Source organism: Ciona intestinalis, chromosome 14, assembly GCF_000224145.3.
Source record: "Ciona intestinalis chromosome 14, KH, whole genome shotgun sequence".
NCBI classification, from domain to species: domain Eukaryota; kingdom Metazoa; phylum Chordata; class Ascidiacea; order Phlebobranchia; family Cionidae; genus Ciona; species Ciona intestinalis.
Window position 1 is genome coordinate 12,296 of NC_020179.2, and position 13,121 is coordinate 25,416.

Consider the following 13,121-nt stretch of genomic DNA (forward strand, 5'->3'; position numbering starts at 1 on the left):
AAAACAAGCCAACAAAAGGCTCCATGAGTGTCAACTGGATAGCGAGCAAATACCAGAGGTCTTTGTCAAGAACTTGTTGATGGGTAATCTTCTACCTAATGCTGTGAAATTTAATCACATCAAGACCAGGTCAGTTTTACGAGCTTCACCCTGATTATCGACAAGGTTTGGTTTCTGAGGTGCGTGGTATGGATAAACCTGCAAAGAAGGATCTTACTAAACAGATGTGTGGTGAAGCCAATCTTGAAACTGTGGAAAAATATTTGGCAGAGCGTCCAAACTTGGATGCTTTGTGTTCAATTCCAGTCAACTGTATTCAGATTGTAGCTTGTCTCCATTCAAGCGTGTCATCGGGTCGTGAGATCAACTCAATGACTGATGTGTTCATTCATACTCTTACCAACTACAAAGCTTCAGATCATGTAAGAACAAACATGTCAGAACGGGAAATTGGGCAAGAACTGGTTAAACTTGCTCACCTTGCATACAAGGGACTTGCTGAAAGAAAGTTGGTGTTTCAGCAAGCCGACTTTGAAGAAGTGGGAATCAACGAACAAACTGTTGATATATTTCTGCACACCTATGTCGAAAAGTCCCATCATTTAAAAATGAGAATCTTGGAAGGAAAGAAACGAAGTTACTTCACCCATCTCACCTCGCACGAGTTTTACTCAGCATTTCATCTAATGCTGTTCATGTCACAAGAAGAATTCCGCAGATGTATGGACACTTTCTATGATCCACATTGGGAAGTCGTGACACGATTTTTATTTGGTATTTGTAACTCAGCTTCATATGAAGATCTAAAAGTGATTTTCCCAGCTTCGATGATTAAAGATTACAAGGAGAAGAAGAATATTCTCAAGTCTTTAATTTCACATGAAGATCAAGATGTGATCACATTGTCAGGTTGGGTGCATGAAGCCAACGATGCAGAAATATCACAAAGGTTTCAAGAGCGCATGCCACAGCTTATTAAGATGAAGGCTCCTAGTTATCCCACAGAAGTCTCTGATGTTGTGTTCGCATTCAACACCTTCACAACTCCTCACGACCTGGACCTAGACATGGTTGATTTAGATGAAACTTCAGCTGTAACTTTGCTTCGAAGATTGCATGGAAGTCAAGCAAAGGTAAAATTGAAATGTTTGTTTCATTGAATGAAGTCTATGTAATATAACTCTAACGTTCAATCTCTTTTTATTACCAATCGACCCATGCACGCGATCACGCAACCAAGGGGAAACTGAATGTCACTTAACAAAACCATGCGATCGACTCTTAAAAACACAACGGTTCACGTAAAACATAAAGATCATGAAACTATAAAATAGTAAAGTACCATACGAACACATCATTACAACATATCATTACAATCCCCCCATCTGAAACACAGTTTGTCCCCAAACAACAATTAAAAAATAATAACAATAAAATTAAGAGTAAAAAAAGGTATACTCAACATCATATAAATTATGACAAAATGCAGCATTAACATAAGACAAGAGGCGACATAAGACAAGGGGGCGAAATAAGACAAGGGGGCGACATTAGACAAGGGGGCGGCATTAGACAAGGGGGCGACATAAGACAAGGGGGCGACATAAGACAAGGGGGTGACATAAGACAAGGGGGCGACATAAGACAAAGGGGGGCGACATAAGACAAGGGGCGACATAATAAAACACGGAAAATTGGCATTAGATATCCCTCAAAGTTATACACATCATTATCATAGTCCGGTAGTTATTGTTTACCCTGGAAGGCGAAGCAACACGTATTGCGAGATCACTAGTGAGCCAATTTCGTGGCATCCTTTCGGCAGAATATTGCCGAAGATTATCGACATGGATAATTTTCGACCGGGATTGTGGAGAAGCTTGTATTCGGTATAAACACGAAGAAATTTTCGCCGTGATGGGATAGGGACCCGTCCACCCTTGACAAAGTTTCTTGCGACCAGCTGGTGGATAATAATACCAAACCCAATCCCCTGCAGCAAACGACTGAGATTGGACCTGCTTGTCGTAGTTTCTCTTTTGGCGAACGGCTGCTTTTCTCATATGTTGAAGTATATATATGTTGAAGTGCCAATTAACCGGTCAATAGGTAGTGTAGTTTCTCTCCCTAACATTAATTTGTTCGGAGTGAAATGCGATCGATTCTTGAACCGAGCTTCCATAATCCATCCATACATACATACGGTAGATGGTCGTCCCAATCATCATGGTGATTATTAACGTACGTGGAAAGCATCATTTGTAGTGTTCTATTAAAACGTTCCACCAAACCATCTGACTGTGGCCTGTACAGAGTGGTTCGCGTTTTGTTGATGCCAAGAAGACGACACATCTCCTTGAAAACATTGGCTTCGAAATCCCTTCCTTGATCGGAATGAATAAACTGAGGAACACCAAACCTAGAAAAGAATTGGGTTACTAAAACTGCAGCTGTCGTTATGGCTTGTTGATTCGGCAACGGAAAACATTCAGTCTATTTTGTAAAATAATCGGATACTACCAGAATGTATTCGTTGCCCCGTTTGGTTCGCGGAAGAGGTTCCATGAAATCTATAGCCACCCTCTCCATCGGTACACTTGCAAGATCCTGGTTTAACGTCCATCGTCGTCTCCCGTGATATGGCTTGCGTCTCGAACAAGGTATGCACCAGCGACACCACTGCTTTACATCCTGGCTAAGGCCAGGCCAATAGAAGCGACGTCGAATTCTATAAATGGTTCTAGTTATTCCTAAATGACCTGCGGTTCGAAACTCATGCAGATGACGAAATATGTTGTGACGAATAGGCCCCGGAGCGACCAATACATAAGATGGATCATCATCGTCAATATTGCTATACCATAGTCGGTACAGCAATCCGTTGCGAACCTCCAACAGGTTCCACTGTAAAAGTAATTTTCGAGTAGCAGAGTTAAATAAACCTAAATTAGAGGGTGGATATTGACTTTGACTTTTAAGCCGTGATGAATTTGAAATTGGAACATCTTGATTTTGCCACTCCCTTACCAACGTATTATCCCAGGTATCTAGCCAGTTACATTTCGCTGCATTGATCGCTCTCACGTGGACCAGAGAGAAAACCTTTGGGACTTTTGTGCCATTCTGGCAGCAATCGAATCTACACACTCGGAACGGCGACATCGTTGTCGGGATAGACCGTCCGCGTTTAAATATTTCGCTCCCGCCCGATGTACGATTTCAAAGTCGTAACCACTCAACATAGATATCCAGCGAGCCAACATACCTTCAGGTTCCTTGAACGCCATCAACCATTTCAACGAGGCATGATCAGTTCGAATTACAAACTTGGTTCCCCACAAGTAAGGCCGGTGTCAGAAAAAAATCGTTCCCCCGCAAAAATCGTTCCCATTGACCTTTGACCCTTGATGACGACATTCGTAAAAACAGTTCCACTCCAACGACTAAATACGCCGTTGCATATACAACAATATGCAATTTTTTTCATCTGCCTTATTTTTAATATATACTTTTATCTCTTATGAAACATATTGTGTATAAACTACGGGATTGACTGTACATGTAAAATGTGCTTAATATTTTAATAAAGTTGATGACAACATACAAACCTTTGTTACGTACGTTCGAATTATTATTGTGACGTTTATGTTACAAAAGTAAAATTTGGCAGCATTTATTTATATGACTGCATTAACTGTTAATTAATCATCATTTCATTTTTCTTTTCCATTTGTTAAAAGTTTATTCAATAGTTTGTTTATTGGTTTGGTTGTGCCTGGATTGGACTTTGGGTTTAATTGTAAGGTTCGCGCGTAGAGTAGGCCTAAAAGTGTTCTGGTCTAATAACACAAAAGCGGTAAAAAGCTTATAGACTTATACCACAGATGAGAGAGGCCACTCGTAAAAATTTGTGCTTATACCTCCAACTAAATCTAACATCTACCAGTGCGAGAATGCCATGACACTCAATACGTTAACAACGAAAAAACATAAATAGGTATTCCTGACAACATTTAGCACATATATAAAATGAAGTGCATCTTGCAAGCGGAATAAATATTTCATCGACGCTGTGGAAAATGCTAATCACGTGACCACCACTTCATGCGCATGCGCAGTTTGTACAATGAGAACGATTTTTTTGGGGAACGGGACACCGGAACTTCTTTACAGTTCTCACCACAGCGAGCAGCTCTCGATAAGTGACGCAGTAATAGCGCTCGCAAGTGTACTGCTGAAGTAAGCTAGAACCTTTTCTTTCCCACCCATCTTCCGAGACAGAACACCTCCTATGGCGGTGCCACTAGCGTCAGTATCCAAAATGAATGGCATCCCTTGAATGGTTGCTGTCTTTGTAGTTTCTATGGATGATACAAATATATTAACCAACATAAATATGTTGTTTCTATTTTAGATCAAAAGATTAAACATGCAAGATGTGTGGATGACAGATTCAACGACACAAGCCCTTCTTCCTCATCTTGATGTGATGGATAAGCTTTGTTTGGTATTTTCTATGTTTAATCTCATGAACCTGAACCCCTACATGGAAGATATATCCAGGAAAATAATGGATCGGCAAAACAAAGTATAAATAATGATTAAAAAGTTTTAATTTGTTTCATATTATTATCTGTCATTATAGATACAGCTTAATATAAATGCACTACTGGATGAGAATGCTACACACTGGTTAGTCCGGTGTCTTTCTAATGTGAGTGACTTAACAATAAGTGAGGAGAAACTTTCTGCACAAAATCGTATCATCTTACATGAAGCTGTTGAACGACTAACAAACCCACAAGTTAGTGTGTTTAATTTTCATCTTAGAAGTGGAATGTTATTTAATCTCGCTCCTATCTAATCAACTTATACTTACTTAGCTATTGTACATACTACAATTAATGTTGTGACATCATAGTAAGACATGCACCTCCAACTTCATTTGTCACAAAGTAACATCTATAATGTTTGTGTAAGAACGAACTTCATTGGCACTCATGATACCCAATATATCTGGTTTTATATTATCTAACACTCTAGTTTTAATTCCTTCAACTATTTATTTTAGGGTTTGACAGTGAATGACATCAATGGTGATCAATGGCCAATTTGTTGGGGATTGTATGGACATCAACCAGATGATGATGTAATGCAAATCTTACAACTTCCACCTGGAAAAGTAAGAACCATGAAAATGTTCAGTTAGATTATCAAACATGTATTGCAGATTATTATTTAAAGGTAAATCGTGATCTGCATATGGTTTGAACACTTGTATCACTGCTTTCATCATCACTTATTTATCCTCACGTGGTGGGGCAACTCTGGGTTAATACATGGGTGTTGCACACCATACATGGTGGCTTCATACACCTCATGCTCACTGTCAAGTTAGGATACTTTCATGTTTATCCTCGTGGTGGGAAACCAAGGGGTTTAATACACTGGTGTTGCATACCATACATGGTGCCTTCATACACCTCGTTACCCACGATTGTGTTCCAAACCTTGCGTTATCTTAGATTGAAACATCGCTTGTGATTATTTTCATGCAAGTAATGTTTGTGCACAATTGTAGAAACCCCAGACTACATCCCTGCTTTATTGCCACCCAATGTTGTGGTTAGTTGTGTAAAAAGCAGCTTTACTCACTATGAATGTGAATATTGTGATGATAGTAGACAATCATAATCATGTTGTTGCTGTCTTTGTAGTTTCTATGGATGATACAAATATATTAACCAACATAAATATGTTGTTTCTATTTTAGATCAAAAGATTAAACATGCAAAATGTGCCGATGACAGATTCAACGACACAAGCCCTTCTTCCTCATCTTGATGTGATGGATAAGCTTGGTTTGGAATCTAGGTTCAATGACATGAACCTGAACCCCTACATGGAAGATATATCCAGGAAAATAATGGATCGGCAAAACAAAGTATAAATAATGGTTGAAAAGTTTTAATTTATTTTACAATATTATCTGTCATTATAGATACAGCTTGGTATAGATGAAACACTGGGTGAGAATGTTACACACTGGTTAGCCCGGTGTCTTTCTAATGTGAGTGACTTAACAATAAATGAGGAGAAACTTTCTGCACAAAATCTTATCATCTTACATGAAGCTGTTGAACAACTAACAAACCCACAAGTTAGTGTGTTTAATTTTCATCTTAGCAGTGGAATGTTGTTTAATCTCGCTCCTATCTAATCAACTTATACTTACTTAGCTATTGTACATACTGCAATTAGTGTTGTGACATCATAATAAGACATGCACCTCCAACTTCATTTGTCATAAAGTGGCATCCATAATGTTTACATGAAAACAAACTTCATTGGCACTCATGATACCCAATATTTCTGGTTTTATATTATCTGACACTCTAGTTTTAATTGCTCCAACTATTTAGGGTTTGACAGTGAATGACATCATTGGTGATCGATGGTCAAAGTATTGGAGATTGTATAAACATCAACCAGATGATGATGTAATGCAAATCTTACAACTTTCACCTGGAAAAGTAAGAACCATGAAAATATTCAGTTAGATTATCAAACATGTATTGCAGATTATTATTTATCAATTAAGAGTAAAATATGATCTGCATATAGTTTGAACACTTGTATCACTGCTTTCATCATCACTTATTTATCTTCACGTGGTCGGGCAACTCTGGGTTAATACACGTGTGTTGCACACCATACATGGTGGCTTCATACATCTCATGCTAGCTGTCGATTTAGCATACTTTCCTATTTATCTTCAGGGTGGGAAGCCAAGGGGTTTAATACACGGGTGTTGCACACCGAACATGGTAGCTTCATACACCTCGTTACCCACGATTGTGTTCTAAACCTTGTGTTATCTTAGATTGAAACATCGCTTGTGATTATTTTTATGCAAGTAATGTTTGTGCACAATTGTAGAAACCCCAGACTACATCCCTGCTTTATTGCCACCCTATGTTGTGGTTGGTTGTGTAAAAGTAGCTTTACTCACTATGAATGTGAATATTGTGATGATAGTAGACAATCATAATCATGTTGTTGCTGTCTTTGTAGTTTCTATGGATGATACAAATATATTAACTAACATAAATATGTTGTTTCTATTTTAGATCGAACGATTAAATATCAAAGATGTGCGGATGACAGATTCAACGACACAAGCCCTTCTTCCTCATCTTGATGTGATGGATAAGCTTGGTTTGGTATCGGTACACAATGACATAAACCTGAACCCCTACATGGAAGATATATCCAGGAAAATAATGGATCGGCAAAACAAAGTATAAATAATGATTGTAAAGTTTTAATTTATTTCATAAAATTATCTGTCATTATAGATACAGCTTGGTATAGATGCACAACTGGATGAGAATGCTACACACTGGTTGGCCCGGTGTCTTTCTAATGTGAGTGACTTAACAATAAGTGAGGAGAAACTTTCTGCACAAAATCTTATCATCTTACATGAAGCTGTTGAACGACTAACAAACCCACAAGTTAGTGTGTTTAATTTTCATCTTAGAAGTGGAATGTTATTTAATCTCGCTCCTATATAATCAACTTATACTTACTTAGCTATTGTACATACTGCAATTAGTGTTGTGACATCATAGTAAGACATGCACCTCCAACTTCATTTGTCACAAAGTGGCATCTATAATGTTTACATAAAAACAAATTTCATTGGCACTCATTATACCCAATATATATGGTTTTATATTATCTGACACTCTAGTTTTAATTGCTTCAACCATTTAGGGTTTGACAGTGAATGACATCAATGGTGATCGATGGTCAAAGTATTGGGGATTGTATGAACACCAACCAGATGATGATGTAATGCAAATCCTACAACTTCCACCTGGAAAAGTAAGAACCATGAAAATATTCAGTTAGATTATCAAACATGTATTGCAGATTATTATTTATCAATTAAAGGTAAATCATGATCTGCATATGGTTTGAACACTTGTATCACTGCTTTCATCATCACTTATTTGTCTTCACTTGGTGGGGCAACTGTGGTTTAATACACGGGTGTTGCACACCATATATGCTGGCTTCATACACCTCGTTACCCACGATTGTGTTCCAAACCTTGTGTTATCTTAGATTGAAACATCGGTTGTAATTATTTTTATGCAAGTAATGTTTGTGCACAATTGTAAAAACCCCAGACTACATCCCTGCTTTATTGCCACCCAATGTTGTGGTTAGTTGTGTAAAAAGCAGCTTTACTCACTATGAATGTGAATATTGTGATGATAGTAGACAATCATAATCATGTTGTTGCTGTCTTTGTAGTTTCTATGGATGATACAAATATATTAACCAACATAAATATGTTGTTTCTATTTTAGATCAAAGGATTAAATATCTTCAGATTGTGGATGACAGATTCAACGACACAAGCCCTTCTTCCTCATCTTGATGTGATGGATAAGCTTGGTTTGGTATCTGTACACAATGACATGAACCTGAACCTCTACATGGAAGATATATCCAGGAAAATAATGGATCGGCAAAACAAAGTATAAATAATTGAGTTATTTCATAATATTATCTGTCATTATAGATACTGATAGTAACAGTAATGATTGCGCTGGTTCTGTTATAAAAAAAATTACCGATCTCAACCATATTATATATAATCACAATGGATATATAATTTACTTGTTCCTATCTTTGCTTTACGTTACCCCAAAACATTCAATGGTACATTGTAACTGCCATCTTTATCTTTTTTCTGCATCACAATCTGCATTGTTACAATATGAATGCACTTTGTTACATCTTGCTTACCCACACTCCATTACAGCTTGGTGTCGTAACTTCAGCAATAGAAAGATGGCTTGTATAATAGTAACAACCACAAATAGTTTGTACGGCTACCATTATATTATTGTACATGAGTTGGTGTGTATCATATTTATTCTAACTTTAACTAAACTGCTTAGATACAAATATGGATGTATGGTCCTGCAGTCGAACATGTGAGACCATTGTTCCAATGTCTTGATAAAATATCGAAACTCTGTCTTGATATGGAACAACTTACAAGTGAAAACAATCGTTTACTGGAAGAAGCAATTCAACGTTTACATTCTCCACAGGTTTAACAAATATATCTTGTATATTCGAATAAATAATCCGTTTATTACAACTATTTTTTTCTGTTTTTCTTCTAACCATATCAGTGCAGAAATCCGTTATGAATGTATTTATTATGGCTATGCCCTCCCTTTTTTATATGAATGTAACTTATTTATCCTTGCATTCCTAGAAAACGACAGTCGTTAAAACACGGGTGTTCTATTTCATACACCTCGTGCCCGCTCACAAGTTGCCACATATTTAACTATTTTAAACATCCTATATTAAAGACATTGTAAATGAGTGTTAGTATACAGTGAAGACTGCATGTATAACAATGGAAATCAATATAGTTCCCTTTAATTGAACTTTGCAAATTGAACTTATTTTAACATGATGTATCTTTGTAAATCCATGTCAATCTACTATGATATAACAAAAGTTAATTGTCATATTATTCCAGCCACAAGGGGGACGGTTGCTCCCCTAAAAATAATTTATTTACCTTTTTTAATGGATTAAAAACTCAAAAGGGGGGGTTTACTGTATTATTCATAAAGTAAACATGTCTTTGTTGATGTAACAATATATTCTTTTTTAAATAACAATCATAAATTATCGTTTGTTTTTCAGGATTTTGTCTTGGAGGAAATAGCTGATGTAGATACTGATGAGGATCAGTATTTGGCTCAGTATAAAGAATTTTGGAACCAATGACTTGATTTTTACATTTTCTCTTTTTTTATTTCTACAACATTATAACTCGTCTGAAATATCCTGAATTATTTTAAACAAAATCATGGAATATAAGTTTGGTTGCGTTTTCCAACAGTTCTTTGAATTTCATTCCTTCCATAAAGTAACAAACTTCACTGTGCAGCATATTTGTTTATACCAACATAAGATATCAACGCACATCTATGATAGAAAACCATGAAACATCATGTGTGCAACAAAATATGTGTCTAATTATCAATGTGCACATGAGCATTCCATTCACCCCTCTGCATTCACTCTTGCAAAATGTATTCACCCAGTTAAGAATACTGTTGTATATTAAGATCATAGTGACCACTGAGTTGTTCATTAAGTTTTAAAACTGATGAAAGAAATGATTTATTTTTATCTCCCCTCGATTCAATGTTTAACCATCCATTGTTTATTTGATGATGTCATAATCACCATTATCCCACATGATTATGTATCAACAATCACATTGTGATGGAACAAAAATGACTTTGATTAATTTGCGCTCTCTCTCTTGTTGTTCTATTGCCACGTTACTCAGTTTCCTTGTGTTGCTTTGCCAGTTCTACTGTAGTTAACGGGTTGTTATCACGTAGGTTACTGTTTAGGTTCGTTTTACCCTTACATAATATATTAGTGACTAATCGTTTCACATACTTCTTCAATTATTTCGTTTTGTTTGTCTTTAATTCCTTTTGACCGTTTGTTTTCACGTAGGTTGCTGTCGAGCCATAGTTACATAAAAAGTTCCAAGCCTTATTTAATAAATCAGCCACTGATCGTTTCATCTACTCCCCCAAAGTTCAATTATTTCATTGATGTTTTGTTTATTTTTGATAAAACTCATATGAATATCATGTTTGTATCATGTTAACCACTGATATTATATTGCATGCTTATCTTATAAAATTTCATATAAATTCCCTTGCATTTAGATGTGTTTTGTAGCAGCTTACACCAATATTCCAATATAAAGTTGGTCATTTCATTTAGATTTTGTTCTTCTTTATAATTACCGTTTTACAGCTTTGATCCTTGCTTTGTTTCTACTAATCTTTATTTATGCAAAATAAAAAACTTGTTTTATTTTCGCATGGTGGGTCAACGACAGTCATTAAAACACGCGTGTTCTTTTTCACTCACCTCGTGTCTGTTTATGAGTTAGCACGTGTGTAACTCAGTGGATCTTATTGTAAAAAAAAGTGCTTATTTATTTGACCTCACACGATTAACAACGTTGTTTTAGAGTCGCGGGTGGGATGTACCATCTTACCCCACCCTACTATATCTGGCGCCGTGGTACAGTTGGTTAGCGCGCCTGCCTCTAATCCAGACGTTATGGGTTCAAGGCTCGTCGCTGCTATCATTGTGAGCGTATGTGTCCTTGGGCAAGAAAAAAAACTCACAAAGTTACATAAGTGGTAACTTGACAGGGGATAGAGGAATGAAGACATCAGTTGTACGTGACTGCATGGCTACGTGTACAAATTCTTTGGAAAGAGATAACGTTTTACCGTTTTGTATTTGTGTGCCTGTGGCAGAGCAATAGTCACATTTTATCTAACTCTGCAGTGTGCCTTTTTCTATAATATCATTTGCGCTGTTAAAACTAATACAAGTTGTGATGTAGGCTTAAAATAAAATTACTTGTGATATAAAAAATGATACAACTTGTAATTTTTATTGAATTTTATTCTTGTTAAATTTTGTACAGATTTGGCCCGAATAATAGCGATTTAATTTGAGAGAGAATGCGAGAAAAAATGATCTTGAAAGGATGAACATTATGTTATACTGTGAGTTGTGTAAAATTCTAGTTACAAATTGCAGTTTGTACCGAAACTTTGACGATAAGGTTGTACTGATTGAGATTTCGTAGTCGTTCGTGTACGTTTTCATCATAACTAGTTTTCAGTGCAGTAACAATGTTTTGAACGAGGTAAAGTGAAAATAAACGCTAGTTTAAGACCTAGTACATTGGACAAAAGACGTTACCTTTACCGTTACACCCAAGACCCAACAGACAATATGACAGAAAAAGACATTGAATAATACAACATTAATTTGTTTTAGTTGAAAGAAAAATGTGCATAAAGACATGAATATAACAATGGGTTGACTAATGACTTTAAAGTTTTGATCCAAGATTAGACTAAATGAACATAATAACAAAAATATACTAAATAGTTTTATTAATTCTTGGTTAAACAATAAACAAGTATGACTATACTTTACAACCTAGTTTTACTTTGTTTCAGATATGCCATATTAACATAAATATACTGTATATATATATATAGTTTTATTTACATAAGTCTATCTATATTATTTGTTTTAAATCAGTATGGAATTTAATGCAAACGAGCATCAGCACCTCCGATATAATCCATTAAAGGATGAATGGGTCCTTGTGTCACCTCATCGATTGAAACGACCGTGGGCTGGGAAAGTAGAAGAAAATGAAGAAACGCAAATTCCTGAATATGATCTAAAGAATCCACTGTGTCCAGGAAACATTCGGTCAAGTGGAAAGCAGAATGAACAATATGCGTCCACGTATGTATTTAACAATGATTTCCCAGCTTTGATGAGTGATGTAGTCGCCCCTGCATGTTGTGAGGATCCATTGTTTAAGATGGCACCAGCCAGCGGCGAATGTAAAGTGATGTGTTTCCATCCTCATTCAAACGTGACGTTACCTGTCATGAAAAAGGAAGAAATACTTAACGTTATAAATGAGTGGATATCAATTATAAAGGAAATGGCAGCAAAATACAAATGGATTCAAATATTTGAAAACAAAGGTGCAATAATGGGATGTTCAAACCCCCACCCTCACTGCCAGGTGTGGGCGAGTTCTTTTCTCCCAAATGAACCCCGTGTTTCGGATAAAAACCAGAAAAGTTATTTCCTGAAATACGGTTCTCCGATGTTGGTTGATTATGCTGCAAGGGAATCGAAATCTGGTGAACGCACGGTCGTGGAAAACAATCATTGGATTGCAGTCGTTCCATACTGGGCTACGTGGCCCTACCAAACCATGTTGTTGCCTAAACGTCATATTTTAAGGATGACAGATCTAGAAGATGTGGAAAAACAGTCACTGGCTGAAGCAATGAAACTCCTGCTTACCAAATATGATAATTTATTTAAAGTTTCTTTCCCTTACAGTATGGGTTGGCATGGAGCACCAACTGGGCCAGAGCTTGAAAGTGATGTAAGCCACTGGCAGTTACATGCACATTATTATCCCCCATTGT

General features: G+C 36.5%; 2 protein-coding genes and 1 long non-coding RNA gene across 3 annotated transcripts in view; 2 read left to right on the forward strand and 1 right to left on the reverse strand.

Annotated features, from left to right (window-relative positions):
- Nucleotides 1-4,405, reverse strand: part of LOC108950087 — a 12,772-nt gene extending 8,367 nt beyond the window's left edge. Inside the window, exon 1 of the long non-coding RNA XR_001975059.2 lies at nucleotides 3,340-4,405. This is a non-coding gene — a long non-coding RNA (uncharacterized LOC108950087). The remainder of the gene's footprint in view (nucleotides 1-3,339) is intronic.
- Nucleotides 1-10,849, forward strand: part of LOC104266391 — a 21,359-nt gene extending 10,510 nt beyond the window's left edge. The window contains exons 5-17 of the mRNA XM_026837703.1: nucleotides 651-1,133; nucleotides 4,415-4,588; nucleotides 4,646-4,804; nucleotides 5,072-5,182; nucleotides 5,774-5,944; nucleotides 6,002-6,160; nucleotides 6,423-6,533; nucleotides 7,131-7,301; nucleotides 7,359-7,517; nucleotides 7,780-7,890; nucleotides 8,382-8,552; nucleotides 8,979-9,134; nucleotides 9,748-10,849. Of these exons, the coding sequence (XP_026693504.1) occupies nucleotides 651-1,133; nucleotides 4,415-4,588; nucleotides 4,646-4,804; nucleotides 5,072-5,182; nucleotides 5,774-5,944; nucleotides 6,002-6,160; nucleotides 6,423-6,533; nucleotides 7,131-7,301; nucleotides 7,359-7,517; nucleotides 7,780-7,890; nucleotides 8,382-8,552; nucleotides 8,979-9,134; nucleotides 9,748-9,831 (2,220 nt within the window). The 3' untranslated portion in view covers nucleotides 9,832-10,849. The remainder of the gene's footprint in view (nucleotides 1-650; nucleotides 1,134-4,414; nucleotides 4,589-4,645; nucleotides 4,805-5,071; nucleotides 5,183-5,773; nucleotides 5,945-6,001; nucleotides 6,161-6,422; nucleotides 6,534-7,130; nucleotides 7,302-7,358; nucleotides 7,518-7,779; nucleotides 7,891-8,381; nucleotides 8,553-8,978; nucleotides 9,135-9,747) is intronic.
- Nucleotides 10,850-12,130: 1,281 nt separating this feature from the next.
- The window catches only part of LOC100185725 (galactose-1-phosphate uridylyltransferase), a gene marked incomplete in the record, with an annotated part of 1,728 nt that continues 737 nt past the window's right edge, over nucleotides 12,131-13,121 (forward strand). Inside the window, 1 exon segment of the mRNA XM_009862401.3 lies at nucleotides 12,131-13,121. Coding sequence (XP_009860703.1) covers nucleotides 12,206-13,121 — 916 coding nt within the window.